Source organism: Ruditapes philippinarum, unplaced genomic scaffold (genome assembly GCF_026571515.1).
Source record: "Ruditapes philippinarum isolate M1 unplaced genomic scaffold, ASM2657151v2 ctg1511_1_1_1_1, whole genome shotgun sequence".
NCBI classification, from domain to species: domain Eukaryota; kingdom Metazoa; phylum Mollusca; class Bivalvia; order Venerida; family Veneridae; genus Ruditapes; species Ruditapes philippinarum.
In genome coordinates, this window is record NW_026852838.1 from 90,203 (window position 1) to 110,018 (window position 19,816).

Genomic DNA, 19,816 nt, shown 5'->3' on the forward strand with positions numbered 1-19,816 from the left:
TCAGTGGTAACAATTTAAATTCTACAGTATAGACCTTCACTTCTGGTTTTCCAAACTTGCTGGTAATGGCTCTGTCCTGCATGGGCTCTCAGATGATAAGATGCCATACTGGAAATATCAATTGCTATTTTTACACCAAAACTTTGATCTGGCATTGTGTTGGCATAAAAATGGTAAAAAACTTGTCTCAATGCCCCTACTCTGCTATGGCACATTTCACCTGCACATAATACTCAAAAGAGGGTTTTGAAGTATCTATAGATGGACATACAGACAGACAGACAGATGGTAGACAGTTATATAACAATAAGCCTCACATGTGACTTAGTATATATGAATGTATATACTTAATGTATACTTTGCATATATTTGGCATATTTTAGGATAGAAGACATTTCATTAAAATATTATCAAAGACATTTCAATTCCAAAGATGAAAATGTAGGTGAAAGTCAAGGGTTGGGGAGAGAGGAGTCGTAGACAGGATATGTCTGATAACCCATTCCTCTAGAAACTGCTGAAGTAGATTTGTTATAAATTTAAGGAGTCGAAACTTTAAAAAGACAGTCAGAGGGTTCTGACAATTAATTGTGATATTAATAATAGTATTTACATAAAAGAGGATAAAAGGTAAATACATTGGCCACTGACTACATGATTGGATTAAAGACATAAAATTGAATAAAAAAAAATTGCAATGTATATATATAAATTTGAAAAATCATGCTGTATTATAACAAACCCATCATATTCAAATAACATCATTATTATACTATAATTATGTCTTTTTGAATACATGTAATGTTAAATTTACATTTTTTGTAATGCAATAAGTTGTGAGGGGGACTGCTATTAATAATGTCACTATCAACTTAGCCCTTTTGTTAATTTCTCAAAATAGGGATCATTCTCATAAGGTGTTGTGTGCTGTAAAATGGCAAGTTATTTTTTCCTTATGTATTGTCGTAAAAGCATAGATAAAGTGTGTTTATATTACAGTGACATTGATGATGATGTACAAAGCTTGAAACAATTCTCTACGGAGGTGATAGTTGCTTGCGCTGTTAGATGTATCAAAACTATCATTGGTGATGTTGATCTACCCAATGCTCTTCCCCAGGCAATGTCTGCCAAGTTCAGAATGGGAACCACACTTGCTAATCATCTACAGGTATTTAATTAAGCAACCTTATATTTTGATAATGGTTTTTATTGAGCATTTGTGTTGTGTTAGAACTTTGGATTACAAACACATTGTTAACCAGGTTTTCCACGGAAAAATGCAGGTTATTAAATTAGAAAAGCGTCTGCAGGTGGGGCAGTAAGGTGTAAACAATGTCTTATAAGTGTAACTCTTTCTACATTTCTCTAGGAATTTAAATTTTCAAAGTATGATTGTCATCAACTGCACTGACACAAAATATCAAGACTGTATGATTTTATCTATTTTTGCAGAATTATGGCCCTTTGTTGTTTTTTTCCATACATCATCATGTAATATTTTCAGGAAAGCCAGTTTTGCATCAGTAGTAAGTAATTTGCATGTATTTTTTTTTCTCAGGAACTTGGTTACCGTGGTGATGTTGGTTACCAGACATTTTTATATTCTAGTGAAGCTGATATTAGGAAAATATTCATGTTTCTTGTTGACAAACTTCCCAAAGAAACAGTGGAAACAACTGAAGAAACTTTAGGTAAATATGGCCAGAGTTTCTTTTTTTATTTTGCGAAAAATGTGATCTATTCTTACACAAGTTAATTTATCAGTTATGTTTGACAATTTTTTAGCTCGACTTTTCTATGAAAAGGGGAGCTATCCTACTCGCCCCGGCGTCGGCGTCGGCGTTAGCGTTGGCGTCACACCTTGGTTAAGTTTTTCGTACCACCCCACTTTATTTCAGAAGTATTACAAGTATGGCTTTGAAACTTACCATACTTGTTCACCATCATAACCTCCATCTACAGACAAGAGTACATAACTCTGTCAAGGTTTTTGACAGAATTATGGCCCTTTTTTGACTTAGAAAGTGTATTTGAGCTTGGTTAAGTTTTTTGTACCACCTCACTTTATTTCAAAAACCATTGGAGGTATTGCTTTGAAACTGACCATACTTGTTTACCATCACGACCTTCATCAACAGACAAGAGGACATAACTCTGTCAAGGTTTTTGACAGAATTATGCCCCTTTTTGACTTAGAAAATACATTGAATATGGGTAAAATCCACTTATTGCCTTAACCCTTTGAGATATTGCTTTGAAAACTTTTAATGCTATTTCACATCATTACCCCCATCTGTACGCAAGAGAAGGTAACTCTGTCAAGGATTTGTTTTAAAAATTAAGGCCTTTTATCGACTTAGAATCTTGGTTAAGTTTTTTTGTACCACCTCACTTTATTTCAAAACCATTGAGGTATTGCTTTGAAACTGACCATACTTGTTTACCATCACGACCTTCATCAACAGACAAGAGGACATAACTCTGTCAAGGTTTTTGACAGAATTATGCCCCTTTTTGACTTAGAAAATACATTGAATATGGGTAAAATCCACTTATTGCCTTAACCCTTTGAGATATTGCTTTGAAACTTTTAATGCTATTTCACATCATTACCCCCATCTGTACGCAAGAGAAGGTAACTCTGTCAAGGATTTGTTTTAAAAATTAAGGCCTTTTATCGACTTAGAATCTTGGTTAAGTTTTTAGTACCAGTCCACTTTTTGACTGAACTGTTTGAGATATTAATTTGAAAGTTGGAATACTTGTTTACAATCATGATTCCCAAACATGTCCAGGAGAAGGTAATTCTGTCAAAGATTTTATTTGAATTATGGCCCTTAACTGTCAATGTTTTGTATTATAGGCAAGCACTAAAAAAGTCGAGCGCGCTGTCTTACGGACAGCTCTTGTTCTATACAGCTTAATCAACCTTAAGTTCATGAAAGCATTTTGCATCATAGTCAATTTATTTAGGATAAAAACAAAACAAACAAAAAAACATGTGTGATCTTTAATAAAGAATTTTGGTAAATAAGTTATGTGGGAACATAAGAATTGAATATTATTTATTTTCACTTTATTTTGCTTTTTGTATTCTTTTCTGCATGTAACTCTAGAAATAAGAGTAAATAAAATTTTCCAGCCATAGTAAAATGTGTACAAAGAATTTATACTATATACAATGTACTTGCTGATGGGTCTCAATCTAAATTTACTGTAATAACTAATGAAAAATATACAAATTACAAATCAAAACAACTACAGGCATTAGGATAATCTATCCAAATTATGGTACATCTCAAGTAAACACATATTTTATGACACAGGTTCATCTGTGTTACTACAGAGAAGTATAGCGAATACATTAGCTAGACAATTGTCATCACCATGGGTACCACCTTACCTCAAACATAGAGGTATAACCTGGCGAGGTAAACCTCCAACATGGCAAAGAGAGGTTTGTTTATATTTATTATATATTGTTATCAGGTGTTTACATCACACTTATTTCATTTTTTCTTGGCAAATTTTGATTTTCCTTTTATTTCACCATTTCACTTGTCTTCTTCCATCTGCGCCTACCTTACTTATTATTTTGGGTTAATAAAGATTTTTAATATTGGCACCCCTAAAAGTAATGATAAATGGTCTCAAATATATTGCAGTGAAAGTGTATTACCATCCTGCATAGCTCAATCAGTAAGAGTGCGAGACTTGTAATCTTGACATTGAGGCTTGAAACACTCAGCATGCTAAAGAAGCAGGAGAAACTTCAGAAACTGAGGCATCTATTTGTATCTGTATATTACACTATCCTCCAAAGTATAAAATGACTAATACTCTTCTGGAGGAATTACCCATATTGGCAATGGTGGCGAGTATAAATAAACTCAAATACACACATTTTTTTTTCTGTGTAGGGAATAGAGATACAATGATAAAACCAGTTATATGTTTCAGGGCACATATTGTATGTTTTATATGTTTCAGGGCACATGTTGTATGCTTAATATATTTCAGGGCACATGTATGTTTTATATATTTCAGGGCACATGTTGTATGTTTCATTTCCATTCCATGCATTTAACATCACCAGAGGGTTCAGCTGATCTCACTAAGAAAATACCTAAAGGTATGATATATCGTTAACCGAAATGTAATAAGGTTTATAAATATCTGTAGATACTGGTGTTGTTGTTAAGTCATCTCTGATTTTGATAATCACAAAAGTCCTTCATTATATTTGATTTTTATGCCCCCGCCATGTAATGGCCGGGGCATATAGTGTTACCCTGTTCCGTCATTCCGTCCTTCCGTCCTTCCGTCCTTCTGTCATTCCGTCATCATCAGTTTCCATTCATTATCTTAAGAACGGTTGAACACATTCAACTCAAATTTGACATATGGATATGTCATGAGAAAATACAGGTCAAGTTCGAATTTGGTCATGGTTCGATGATTTTTGGCAGAGTTATGCCCCTTTTACTTTGAAAATAATATGAAATTTCAGTTTCCGTTCATTATCTCCCAAAAGGTACAACACATTCAACTCAAACTTGACATATGGATATGTCATGAGAAAATACAGGCCAAGTTCGAATTTGGTCATGGTTCGATGATTTTTGGCAGAGTTATGCCCCTTTTACTTTGAAAATAATATAAAATTTTCAGTTTCCGTTCATTATCTCCCCAACGGTACAACACATACAACTGAAACTTGATATATGGATATGTCATGAGAAAATACAGGTCAAGTTTGAATTTGGTCATGGTTCGATGATTTTTGGCAGAGTTATGCCCCTTTTACTTTGAAAATAATATGAAATTTTCAGTTTCCGTTCATTATCTCCCAACGGTACAACACATTCAACTGAAACTTGATATATGGATTTGTCATGAGAAAATACAGGTCAAGTTCGAATTTGGTCATGGTTCGATGATTTTTGGCAGAGTTATGCCCCTTTTACTTTGAAAATAATATGAAATTTTCAGTTTCCGTTCATTATTTCCCCAAAGGTACAACACATTCCACTCAACTGACATATGGATATGTTTTAGAATGCCCTGGCCAAGTTCAAATTTGGTCATGGTTTCAATGATTTTGGCAAAGTAATGCCCCTTTTACTTTGAAAATAATATGAAATTTACAGTTTCTGTTCATTATCTACCCAACAGTGTTACATATTCAACTTAAATTTGACATATGGATATGTCAAAGGAATGGGCAGGTCAAGTTGGAATTTGGTCATGGTTTGATGATTTTTTTGGCAGAGTTATGTCCCTTTCACTTTGAAAATAATATAGATACATCTTAGGAATAAGCAGTTTAAGTTTGAATTTGGTCGTGGTTCAATGATTTTAGACAAACTTATCTTTCCTGAATGTTGGAAAAATTTTGAACTTTCAGTTTCAGCACTCATACTTTTGTGGAAATGTATGTAGCCATTATTTTGGCTACAAATATGCAATATGCTATTTCTAAAAGGTTAAGACTGAATAATTTCAGTGCCTTGAACATTGTATGAAAATGGTTTGTGTTAACATTGAAAAGTTTTAAGGGCTTTGAACTTAAAATAAAAAAAAATAATTTAAATTAATTAATACCATCTAAAATTTTGGCTGCATGCGGGGGCATCCGTGGCATGATGACACATTTCTAGTTTCTAAAGAAAAACTATAGAATATGATAGGAATTTGGATTTTAGATGTTGAAGGTAAAGTTTATTGTTACTTGAACTTACTTTATCAACAATACATTGTGATAAATGCAACAATATTCTATATGTAAATTTCATCATTCAAAGCCTGATCAGCTAAAAAAAATCATAGGTATTTTTAGCTTACTACTTAAAGTTAAATAGTTCACAAGGTATGCGACATTTTTAGTGTTAGTCAGATAAAAGTCATATTAGAATGTGTATTATTTTCTGCATCAATATATTTGTGACAAGATTTGAATTTTGATTGGTTGTGTATCCATTCAGAGCAGTATTTCAGTTGAAAAGTATAGAACTAATTTGTATATTCTTGTTTGAATCTCATACTCCTGATAATTTTATTTTGGGGACCTTAAATTGAGCTTTAAGTCATACTAGATGACTGCTTCCTAGGTGCCGTAACCAAAAAATGGCACCAGTGTGGATTGTGGAAGTCAAAAGAGAATCTTACAACTGGTGTGATTTGTTCCAATGAACTCAACATTTATTGTTGAGACATTAATTTATTGTTGCTATTATTTTAACCCTCATGATGCGGGAATGACCTGAAGAAACATAAAGAAATACTTAGTACTAGTATTCAGAACATTTTTTGAAGGGGAAGTAATTGATGCATGCACATTTACTGGTACACTTTTACAACTTTTACAGCTTTGAAGTCCTACTACCAGTCTAGTCTTCCATATGTAACATGCCAAACTTTAGACCATAATGACTTAATACCATCCCTGCTTGAGGCAAATGCAGCAGACGTCACTGCACAACAAGAATGGGAAACAGAATGGAACCAGTCTGGCCTAGCATCTAGACTGTCTCAACAGGTACTTTCATTACTAGTTAAATGTGATCATGTGTATTGGATAGGTGAACGGGTCACATTTTAATAACATTTTAGCATTTGCCTTACAAGGTTATGTAGTAGAGGTAATTAATATAAAAACATTGAAATGAGAATCCAGTATAATCTGGGAACTCATCTATCTTGACAGGTATTTGATACGTTCTTGTTAAGTAATGTTACATAAATGTTAGGTAGCTACATGATTTTGTATGTACAACCGACATTTAGAATATGGTTATTAAAAATCCGAAATTCATATCTGTTAAGATACAAGGTCAGAAAATTTGCCATTTTGCATAAAAGTGTTTTGAGACACCAAAGTCATGTGACAGCTTTTCTGTTTTTGTTTTTTTTTACTTTATGTTTCAGATTATTTTCCATAAAATGATTGCTAAAGTGCTGTATAAGATTCATTCTTATGTTATTTATAGATAATTTTGTTACTTTTAGGAATACAGGGATAGAAAGCGTCAGCGGATAAATAAACGAATTACTGACCAACTACGACAAGATCGTCAACGTAGTGAAGCTGCATCGGGCAGTGGCGTGTCCCAGGACCTGCAGCAGATTCTCGCTTCTATCAGTGGCCGTGGCTCCGGTGCTGCCAAAACCAAAGGCTCGCGTTTCACACATACTGAAAAATTATTATTTGCCAAGGTAAGATTTTGATGTTAAAAGGTGTAAGTAACATATATTTTCTCCAGTTCATTTGATCTGAAAGTTATGCTAATGAATTAACAAGAATGCCAGACCATTATCCATGATATAAATTTCTTGAAGATACCTTCATGTTACATTGTCTAAAGTGACATTATGCCCATGCAATAGTAATTGGTGAGTGTGAGTGTTCAGGGAAAATTGAAATAAACTTACATTTTATCATATTTGTTTTCAATTTTATAATAAATGTCACCTGAGTAATCAATAACCCAGTGACCCACATAAGTATCTTACTATCTTTATATATCCTTCAAATAATATTGATGATATTTAAATTATAAGAAGAGTGAGGCAGTCTTTTTTATTTTCAAGGCAGTTTTCATATTTTATCCTAAACTATTATGATTATCAATTATTGTACAATGGTCATAAAAAATAGTTATTCTTTTGAAATACATGTATACAACATATTTACCTCAACTTGACAGTAAAATAATGAGCAAAATGTAACTTTAATGTATACCATTTTTGATTTTGAATGTGCAAATGTGTCTTAAAAAACAACAAAAAACAAAACAAAAAAAACACATATTTTACTCAACATGGTGACACAGGTTTGTTTATATTACAGGATGAAGATAAAGCAATATCAGAAGTACAAGTTCAAGCTTCTGCAGGGCAGACAGAGGAGGTAAAGTCTAGTTTTAGCAACAGTTTGATTTTCTGACTAAATATACACCTGGAAATAATTTGAGTAACCCCGGAAATTTAAAATTGGTTGCGATTGAAAGCACTGTCATGAGATGACTACTTAATTGAGCTAAGAAATAGTAATGTGATAAGCAGCGATACCAATTTAGTAATCATAAACCAGTAAATTTATGATTTTAGTTTATTCTTAACCAAATTATTGAGGCATAAGCAAATGTGTTGTTTTTTACTAAAAATGTAAGTGTTTATAAGTATTGTGTTGGAGCATTTACAAAACATTTACTGGTGGATATTTTTGGTAAATGTTGATGATTACATAACCTAAAATGACATTATGAGGCCAAATTTTTAATAACGGGTGTAACTGCCACATGCCCTGATGATAGCCTCCCGGGTGTGCTTCCAGGGTGTGCTAAAAATATTTATATATCCACCATAACTGATGCGTTTGAACTTTATATGTTCCCTATAATGACTGTTGAAAACTCTATGTTGAAAATAAATGCAAATAAAATAAGGTACATGTAGCAGTCAGGTATGAAGAATAAATAGTAAAGTTTTGATGATCACTTAATCAACTGAACTTTATCATTATTACCTCATTATGTCTATGAATGTCATAATTAATTGATATCAATCACTTGATTGCTTAAAACAGACAATGAGTATTAGAGATTGTCATCAGAAACAAGATGTCATTAGGGCTTATATTTGGGTTACCGGGTATATCAGTTTGATGATAGACTGAATACATTTATGATTTGATATATTTTATCAACTTATGAAAACAATTGAAATGGATGTCTTTTTTTATTTTTATGGAATGAAAGGAAAAACAAAAGGAAAGAGAAGATGAGGTCAACTCGCTTAAAGAGGAACTGAACAATTTGACCTCTCGTCTTGACAACCTTGATCTTGAGGTGAAAAAATTTACTGCCAGTATTCAACAAATGGGTGAGGAGATAGCCAATCAGAATAGAGCAAATGCTGAGAAAGAAGACGGATATAAAGTGAAGAAGCGGACGCTAGATTTATTACCTGATGCAGAGAATAATATAGCTAAGTTACAGGTTTGTTTTTAATGTTCGGTTGACATTTGAAAAAAATGAGAATAAAAGAGCTCCACTTGGGTCCAAAATTCTAAAAAACATAAAATTTGTTATTCTTACATATTTAAAATGGAAAAAGTTGTAAAACATAAGAAATAAATGAATGTATAGAGTTAGAAGCATTTAATTGCCTTTCAATTTTGGATCATTTTGCACTATAAAAATGATTATTCTGGAAAAATGGAGTGTGCAAATTATCTGGTCTATATTGATCTTCACTGCTTAAATAATTATATAAGGGGCATCCGTGACCGAGTGGTAAAGGTTGCTGAACCACTTGCCCCTCATCACTGTGGGTTTGAATCCTGACGGTGACATTGGATTCTTTCATGTGAGAAAGCTATCCAGCTAGCTTACATAACTTTGTTGGTTCTACTCAGGTGCCAATTTTTGTCTGAAATAATGTACATGTATTGAAGGGCACCCAAGGTCTTCCCCCACCAGTAAAGTTGGAAAATCGCCATTTGACCTATACTATGTTGGTGTGATGTAAAACCCAAACAAGCAAACAAATAATAATCATCTTATTTAAGATAGATGGTTTTATATATGTGATGGGAATTTTTGGTGAGATGTATATTGATATTTTTTATCCCAGTGGTATTTGACAGTCATTCATATGAAAAATATTTCTGTAATTGCTGTGGATATTTCTATAATTCCTGTAAAATTCCCATGAAATTACTTAGCTTGAATGTCATGTCTGTTGCACATCAGTTTTTAAAAGGGAGAGGGAAAAAACTTGTAGTTTTGGAATACAATGTCCATTCAAAAGTTATATCTTTAGAATTGATGCATTTTGTTTTATTAACAAGGTTTTCTGAAGGAAAAAACTGGTTATTAGATTGAGGTATGTCGGCGGGCGGATGGGCGGGCGTAAACAATTTCTTCTGTGCGCAACTCCTCCTACATTTCTCAACAGATTTTGACCAAACTTTCACAGAAGCTTTGTCATCAAGTGCCCTGGGGCATATTGTCAGGGTTTTGTGATTGTATAATTTTTGACCTAATTATGGCTCAATTGTTTTTTTCCTTATACAGAATATATAGTGAACACTTCTTCTGTTTGCAATTCCTCCTACATTATTCATGATTTACATTGCACATAGTTACATTGTTTGTTGTTTGTATTTGTATTTCAACTACAACATATTTATCTACAATGGTGATAACTGAAAACCTGATTTTGTGGCATTGCCATGTTTCTTGTTATTTAAGAGTTGAGGTTATTATACAAATGATGCAGAGCAAGGTTAAGCTGTACTTTCAGCATTTTGATGTTTACATCTTTTTACATTCATTTCTGATAATATTCGAACAATTTCTTTACAGTAAGAGTAATTTGTTTTGTAAAATGTACATGTTATATTTCAGACTGTTGTAGATTCAAGTGCACAAAGGTTAATAACTTTAGCGAGTCAGTGGGAGAAACATAGGGCTCCTCTCATAGACCAGTTCAGAAATTTGAAGGAACTTAGTTCTAAAACTGAGGTATTTTTTACATGTTATATAATTATTATGAATTTTTTTTAAAATTATCATATTTAAACATAAATAATATATAGAGGATATTGAATGAGTGTAGGTTTAATACTAAATTTATTGAATAAATAAAGTTGAATAAAATCATATTATGCGAGCCTTTGGCGAACATAATATTGTTTTATTTAACGAGTAAAATTAATTTAGTATTAAATCTACGCAAATATAATATTCTATTTATCACATATAAAATAAAAACAGTAAACTGTAAAAAAAATTTAAGAGTCATTTTTCATTGACATGCCTATAGTGTAAAGCTAACATTAGCACGCTTTAACGCTATGTTTATTTTTAGGGCAAATGACGTCACTTCAAAGTGTTATTACACTAGTGTCATATCATTTTTATACGCTCGTTTGAAAAACGGGACGTATTATGGGAACGCCCCTGGCGGGCGGGCGGGAGGCGTCCAATTTTGTCCGGAGCATATCTCCTACATGTATGGAGGGATTTTGATGAAACTTCATAGAAATGTTCACCACTATGAGGAGCAGTGTCGTGCACATGAACCAGGTCTCTAGGTCAAAGGTCAAGGTCACACTTAGAGCTCATTGAAAAATGCTTGTCTGGAGCAAAACTTCCACATGTATAGAGGGGATTTCAATATTACTTGGCACAAATGTTCACCATTGTGAGGCGGAGTGTCGCGCGCAAGATTCAGGTCCTTGCGCAAGGTCAAAGTCACACATAGAGGTCAAAGTTCAGATAAAAATATGAAGATGTGTATATGGACCATTTAGTCATCATTTATTAGGGATTGTAACACAAATGGTCATTATCAAGACTATGGCTGTGATACATATAATTTAGGTCAATATATACAAAGTCAAGGTCACTAAAGATGATGAAATATCCAGATTTTGTCCGGAGCATATCTCCTACACGCATGGAGGGACTTAATGAAATTTCATAGAAATGTTCACCATTATGAGAAGCCATGTCACGCACATGAAACTAGGTCTCTAGGTCAAAGGTCAAGGTCACACCTTAGAGCTCATTGAAAAACGCTTGTCCGGAGCAAAACTTCCACATGCATAGAGGGATTTCAATATAACTTGGCACAAATGTTCACCATTGTGAGGCGGAGTGTCGCGCGCACAAAATTTAGGTCCCTGCAGCCAAGGTCAAGGTCACACATAGAGGTCAAAGTTTAGATAAAAATATGAAGATGTGTATAGGGACGATTTAATCATCATTTATTGAGGGATTGTAACACAAATGGTCATTATCATGACTACAGCTGTGACACATGTACTTTAGGTCAATATATGCAAGGTCAAGGTCACTAAAGATGGTGAAATATCCAGATTTTGTCTGGAGCATATCTCCTACATGTATGGAAGAATTTTTTTAATACTTTATGGAAATGTTCACCACCATGATATGTATTGCTCCATGCATGATCCAGGTCAAAGGTCAAGGTCACACTTAGAGCTCATTGAAAAATGCTTGTCCGGAGCAAAACTTCTACATTCATAGGGGGATTTCAATATAACTTGGCACAAATTTTCACCATTGTGAGGCTGAGTGTCGCACGCAAAATTCAGATCCCTGCGACCAAAGTCAAGGTTACACATAGAGGTCAAAGTTCAGATAAAAATTTGAAGATGTGTATAGGGACCATTTAGTCATCATTTATTGATGGATTGTAACACAAATGGTAACTATCATGACTACAGGTGTGACACATTTAATTTAGGTTAAAATTTGCAAGGTCAAGGTCACTGGAGATGATTAAATATCCAGATGTTGTCCGGAGCATATTTTCTACATGCATGGAGGAATTTTAATGTTACTTTATAGAATTATTCACCACCATGAGAAGTAGTGCCCTGCACATGAACCAAGTCTCTAGGTCAAAGGTGAAGGTCACAGTTAGAGCTCATAGAAAAACACTTGTCTGGAGCAAAACTTCTACATGCATAGAGGGATCTCAATATACATGTAATTTGGCACAAATGTTCATCATTGTGAGGCTGAGTGCCGTGCATAAAATTCAGGTCCCTGCGACCAAGGTCAAGGTCACACATCCTGTGCATATCTTCCCTACTGATTTGTTTTAAGGTTCATTTAACAACACAGTGCCAAGAATAAAAACTTGCTTGCTAGATAACACTTATCCATAATGCCCCCATCTCCATCTAAAGCTTTCGTAAACGGGCGTATTTTGTGACTATGGCACCCTTGTTATTAAATGGCTTTATTACACTCCTGCGCTGCGGTTTATATGATAAAATTAACTCTAAGCCTGTTAGCATTGACTGTTACTACACATGTGACCAGTAGAGACCAAGTTCCAGGCGCTGTGTTCACTAAGATTCAAGGATCAAGATCTGGATCAGATTTAAAAATTATTCACCATTGTTTATCCTCATAGAATAAATATTTAATATTTACTCAATAAAATTGGACTTAAAATTGCATGTTTATGAAAGTTTAGAATTAATAAATAGATTTTTAACAAGATATGGGAATTTTACAGTTGATATAAGTATTGATCTTGATCCTAAAGTTGATCCTTACCTATTTTGATCCAATTAATTTGCATTTGTTTTGTTATTCACAGATTTTATTTCAAAATAGGGTTGTACATGTGTATCTTTGCAAATCAGCAATTGTTAACATTTTGTTCATGTACTGTTCAGTAGCTTTGTTGTTTACCAGGCATGTTTATGAAAGCGCTCATAACATAATCTTGTCTATATGATAGTGTTGACACATTGTTTTTCTTAATAGCTGATGAGAATCACATAGTAAATTGTTAGATGTATGATATGAATGTTAATCAATTCTACATTAAGTATATAAATTATGTTGTGCTCGTAATAGTGCTTGTAATATCTGATTTGTATGTATTTCAATCAAAACCAACATAATGCATTTTAGACCATCATGGATCAAGACCAGCCTGCACATCCGAGCAGTCTGATCAGGATCCATGCTGTTCGCTATCAGTTTCTTTACTTGTTATAGGGTTTGTAAGCGAACAGCATGGATCCTGATCAGACTGCGTGGATGTGCAGGCTGGTCTGGATCCATGCTGGTCGCAAACACACTATGTTGGTTTTGTCGTGATGCGGCTCAATTTTATTTTCAAGTCTGAGGCCCAGCTGAAATTGGAGGAAATTAAAGAGTTTAGAAAAAAGATGAAACAAGTTCAGGATGAGGCCAGAAATAAAGAGGAGCTTGCCAAACAACTGGTAACTTGGTTTAAATTAAACTTATAAGATTAATTACAGTAACATTTGTGTATCAATTTTTTCAAAGAAATGGCAATAACATAGTTTGCATAATGAAATATGTTAAAGTTATTTATACTCACCAATAGAATTATCATATGGCCTTCTTATTTACATCTGTTTGATAATTATTTGTGTTTTATGGGTCCTTCATGACCTAATAGTTAAGGTAAATAAATTCAAATCACTTGCTAGTCACTGCTGTGGGTATGAATTCTGCCAGGGGCTTTGAATTGTTTCATAGAAGGAAGCTCTTCGGCTGACTTATGGAAAGTCTGTGTTACTACTCAGGTGCTGACATCTACCTGAAATGATGCATCAAGGGGCACATATGGTCTTATTCCCCCAGTTAACCTGGAAAATCATCATGACAGACAGCATCAGCATAACTTAATCCTCACCCCTCAGCCCCTAACCCCCCCCCCCCCCCAAAAAAAAAAGAAAAAAAAGGAAAAAAGAAAAAAAAAGAACCAACATAAAAGCAGGCAATTACACTTCTTATGCTTATTAATCTTTACCATTATTATTTACTATAAATGATGATATATTTTCTTGACTGTGTAATTTGATGTTATTACATGTACTAATAAAGATATTATTACATATATCTTAATCAGTAATACTTTTAAATTTCAGCATTCTGAGTATGAAAGAATGACCAAAGATGTGAATAGGTCGGCATACACTAAGCGTATTATGGAAATTGTAGGCAATATTAAAAAACAGAAAATGGAAATTGATAAGGTGAGATAACTTATAGAAATACTGTGTCAACCATTTTAACTCCTTGAATGCTATGGTGAAAATGTATTTGCCTATTTTACCAGTATAGTCACCTAGCTTGCTTATCCATGCCAACTGTATACCACTGCTGTTTGCCCGCTTAGCTCTTACAGAAAGGAGAGCTAGGTGTTTGTTATCCACTATGAGTCACTGGTTCAAGCCTCAGACGAGGCGTAATTTTTACTGTGACAATAGATCTGGGACATTGAGACTTATAGTCATTTGTCTCTCTGTGCTGAATCATGTGGGGTTATTAGTTGGTCACTTGCAGCAAAATTATGGTAACTATTGGTTAGTTAAACAGGTATTTATTAACCAGGCATCACTTTTTTTGATGCCTCACAAAAATAACTGTTGACTTACTTATAACAAATATGATATGGTAGTGTAAAAATTCACCAGCTATTTTTGCATATGTAAAAGGGAATATACATGTATACATGAAGCAGTAAAGTGAAAATTGTTTCAAGTGTGTAATTATTTTAAAAGACAATGTATTATTTTTGTATGAACTAGGTACTTTTGTATTAACTAGGTACTTTTGTATTAACTATGAACTTTTGTATTAACTAAATACTTTTGTATTAACTAGGTACTGGTAGATACTAGGACAGTTCAGAAAGAGATTAATCAACTATCGGGCAAGCTGGATCGTCAGTTCACAGTCACAGATGAACTTATATTTAGAGTAAGTATCTATATTTTATAAAGATGTAAAACATTCAAGTGAGTCTAAATGCTTATCTTTTATTCACATGACGTTTTATGTTAGCCTGATTTGAACATTTTTATTAGTCTAAATATTTGTTAGCAATTACATGTACTAGCAATGTTAGTTCAGTTTGAGATGATGTTTATGATAGAAACAAGTCATCTATAACAAAGACTATGATAATGATGATGATGATAAATAAAGTCTTTATTTAAAGAGGCTAGACAGTTGCAACAAAGGCAATCTACCTTATTGGCCTATGGGACCACTGAATATATTTAGGCCTATTTATGGGATATAGTATATGTTAAAGTTTTTTTCCTGAATGTTGATATTATAGGATGCGAAGAAGGACGAGTCTGTTAAGAAAGCATACAGATACCTGGCAGCATTACATGAGGTTAGTTATCTTTAATTTATATAACACGTTTATATATTCCTGTGCGTCTTAAGCTTGAAGTCTTTGAACTTCGACAGATAGTAGATGGACCTGGACAGGATTTTTACTTAAATGTCATTGATTTTCAAGGTCAAATTGTCAAATTAAAGAAATTTCACCACCATTATTTTTTTAAATGTCATTGATTTTCAAGGTCAAATTAAAGAAATTTCACCACCATTTTTTAGCTCACCTGTCACTTTGTGACAGGGTGAGCTTTTGTGATCGCTTTTCGTCCGGCGTCCGTCCGTCCATCGTCCGTCCATAAACTTTTACTTTAAATGACATCTCCTCATAAACCACTTAGCCAATTTCATCCAAACTTCACAGGAATGTTCCTTTGGTGGTCACCTTTGAAAATTGTTCAAAGAATTTAATTCCATGCAGAACTCTGGTTGCCATGGCAACCAAAAGAAAAAAACTTTAATTATCTTCTTCTAAAAAACCCAAAGAGCTAGAGCTCAGATATTTGGCATGAAACATCTTCTAGTGAGTGTCTACCAAGTTTGTTCAAATAAAAGCCCTGGGGTCAAAATTGGCCCCGCCCCAGGGGGTTATTGATTTTTCCAATATGTATATAGTAAAAACTTAATAAATCTTCTTTTAAAGAACCAAAAGAGCTAGAGCTAAGATATTTAACATGAAACATCTTCTAATGGGTGTCTACCATGTTTGTTCAAATAAAAGCCCTGGGGTCAAAGTTGGCCCCGCCCCAGGGGGTCATTGATTTTTCCTATGTGCAGATAGTAAAAACTTAAAAATCTTCTTTTAAAGAACCCAAAGAGCAAGAGCTAAGATATTTCGTATGAACCATGTTCTAATGGATGTCTACCAAGTTTGTTCAAATAAGAGCCCTGGGGTCAAAATTGGAAGAGCTAAGATATTTCGTATGAACCATGTTCTAATGGATGTCTACCAAGTTTGTTCAAATAAGAGCCCTGGGGTCAAAATTGGCCCCACCCCAGGGGGTCATTGATTTTCCCTATATGAATATAGTAAAAACTTAAAAATCTTCTTTTAAAGAACCCAAAGAGCTAGAGCTAAGATATTTAGCATGAAACATGTTCTAATGGATGTCTACCAAGTTTGTTCAAATAAGAGCCCTGGGGTCAAAATTGGCCCCGCCCCGGGGGACATTGATTTTCCTTATATGTGTATAGCAAAAACTTAAAAATCTTCTTCGAAAAAACCCGAATAGCTAGAGTTTAGATATTAAGCATGAAACATCTTCTAGTAAGTGTCTACAAAGATTGTTCAAATAAAAGCTTTGGGGTCAAAACTGGCCCTGCCCTAGGGGTGTCATTGTTTTTAAATATATGTGTAAAGAAAAAATTTAAAAAATCTTCTTTTAAAAACCCAATGAGCTAGACCTTAGATGTTTAGCATGAAACATCTTCTAATGGGTGTCTACCAAGTTTGTTCAAATAAAAGCCCTGGGGTTTAAACTGACCCGCTCCGGGGGGCCTATATACAGGTGAGCGACTTCAGGGCCATCATGGCCCTCTTGTTTTTCTATTTTATTGGAATTCACAAAATCTTCCAAAGAGGTTTTAGTGTAATGAATATATTTCATAATATATTTATTCTATAATTATAAAGGGGGTACTTGTTAACAATGTATAATTACTCATTTCTAAAAAAAAAGAAATAAAAAAAAACAACAGCAAAAACAAAAAACTAAATTGATATTCTCATACAAAAAAAAGTGTGGAGTTATGGAATACTATAGCATTTACAATTTACATCTGATATAAAATTGAAAGGAGCATCTTATACATGTATGTTCATATTTAAAATATTTTGTTTTTATAACAGAGTTGTGAGTTACTTATAAAAACAGTAGAAGAGACTGGTGTGATTATGAGAGAGATAAGAGAACTTGAGGACCAGGTTTGTTTCTTGTTGAATTATTAGGAAACCCCCCCCCCCCCAAATTTCTTAAATGCAACCTCAGATAGTAATTATTTTTTTTTGAATTTATGGGTTGAATTTATGGGTAAACTAATTGTTAGATTGGAATTTAGGGGATAAGTTGTAAATATTGATATCTTTCATCATCGTCTTGTAGGGGTATAAAAAGAAGCGAAGAATGTAGTTATCTTTCGTGTAAGGAAGCTGTCCATGTGGCTGTAGGAAGATATTGTTCGGGTTGTTATCCAATAAAACTAGAAAATCTTTATACATGTAGATAGTTCCCGATTTTTACAATATTTACTTCCAAAATGGCCACCAGGGGAGGTAATAATTGCTTTGTGAAAAGCCTCTAGAACTCTTACTTTACACCCAGCATTGAATTCAAAGATAAACACATTAAATACTCGAAGAACTAGTGTAGAGAGATTATTTACCTGAGCAGTCAAAGAAGTAATGGAATTCACTGCAGCCTTAATTATGTAAGATTGGTATTTAATTCAAATATATTTTGTCTTATAAAAAGTTATTTTATATGTATTTCAGAGTGAAACTGAGAGCAATAAGAAGGTGCTAGCTAACTTAGAGAAAATTACTGGTGATTATCTACAGATGAAGAAAGAAAATGATGCACTTGTAAAGAAATTAAAGGGAAAATCCTAGTGATGAGACAATCTAGACCTACCTGAAAAATATTCTCAATATAAAATAATTAATTTTTCCCCTGAATATACCAGCATTGATACTTAATTCATCTAGATATGCTTGATGACTTTTTGTAATATATTTTAAAGATGCACTACATCAATCTGATAAATCCTTATAAATCAGTTCTTGTAATACTTCGATAAAACTTCATTAATGATTTCTTTTTTCATTTCACTTCAAATTTTTGTATCAAATTGATTAAAATGTGATTATGTAATAAACCAATATTTTCATTTCCTTTAGCATTTAAGAAGTTTCCATTTTAACATTTTTTAATAAGATAAATGTTATGTAAATTACATAACTGCAGTGCTTAAAATTTGCATGAGAATTACATGTTTTCTTGTGATAAAAATGTATGAAGTATTGCTGCACGTTTTTCCATTCCATTACATTGAAAAGTGACTAGTTCATCAATAGAATTTATCAAAAATAAAAATTTATTTATTAACCTATAAGTGTTCAAAACTAGTTTTTGACATAGACCTTCATTTTAAATGTGTAAGTTATTTGTACACCTGCACCCAAATGTATAAACGTTAGTTAAATTCAACCACTGGGTTAAATCCATGGATAGATTTTGGGTTATACTTTTGGGTTATCTTTATTTATACAACTGACTAACCAGATTGGTTAGTTAACAGTTAACCAAAGTTGGTTAAATTTGACCAACGACTAGCATTTTACCAAGGGTTAAGTTAACAAACCTTTATACAATTGGGTGCTGGTAGGTAGAAAAGACACATTTTAACGAGACCCGTTATACAAGGTTGGCATTGATGTGCAGATTAACATCATATTTTTATAGAAATGCCCCTAGAGACCTGATCATACTTATATGCCCAGTGTAAGAATCAATAAGAACTTTGTATATTCTCGCCTCATCTTTGATAAAAAATTATTTTACTGGTCAGTTTTTGTTGACAAGCTTCTATTCACTGTGCCATTTTATACTTATTATACCCCCGCACAACAAAGTTGTAAGGGGGGTATACTGGAATCAGCTTGTCCGTCCGGCCGTCTTTCCGGACTACCGAATAGGGATAGGGGGCCATCTAACTGTAAACAGAACAAAAGAGAACAATAGAGTTCATTCCGTAACAATAGAGTAAGGGGCCATTGGCCCTCTATTAAACAAAAGAAAATAACAAAAGAAATGGCCCCTTGTTCCATTTCGGCCGTCCGTCCGTCCGTCGGTTTTTTCTTGTCCGCCCAATAACTTAAGATTCCTTTGACCTACAGTCTTCATATTTGGCATGGAGGTCAGTCATGATTAGTAGATGACCCCTATTGATTTTGAGGTCACCAGGTCAAAGGTCAAGGTCACAGGGGCCTTGACTTCAAAAAGCTTGTCCGCCCAATAACTTAAGATTCCTTTGACCTACAGTCGTCATATTTAGCATGGAGGTTAGTCATGATTAGTAGATGACCCCTATTGATT

At 33.6% G+C, this 19,816-nt stretch overlaps 1 protein-coding gene across 1 annotated transcript; it reads left to right on the forward strand.

The window, feature by feature from the left end:
• Positions 1–919: 919 nt before the first annotated feature.
• On the forward strand, positions 920–18,824 carry LOC132725816 (coiled-coil domain-containing protein 22 homolog). The gene is made up of 15 exons (XM_060711007.1): positions 920–1,171; positions 1,562–1,694; positions 3,330–3,460; positions 4,051–4,135; positions 6,372–6,541; positions 7,012–7,218; positions 7,853–7,912; positions 8,763–9,002; positions 10,416–10,532; positions 13,682–13,783; positions 14,459–14,566; positions 15,198–15,293; positions 15,658–15,717; positions 17,572–17,646; positions 18,214–18,824. The coding sequence occupies exons 1-15, from the start codon at positions 935–937 to the stop codon at positions 18,328–18,330; spliced, it is 1,938 nt and encodes a 645-aa protein (XP_060566990.1). The 5' UTR covers positions 920–934; the 3' UTR covers positions 18,331–18,824.
• Positions 18,825–19,816: the final 992 nt, after the last annotated feature.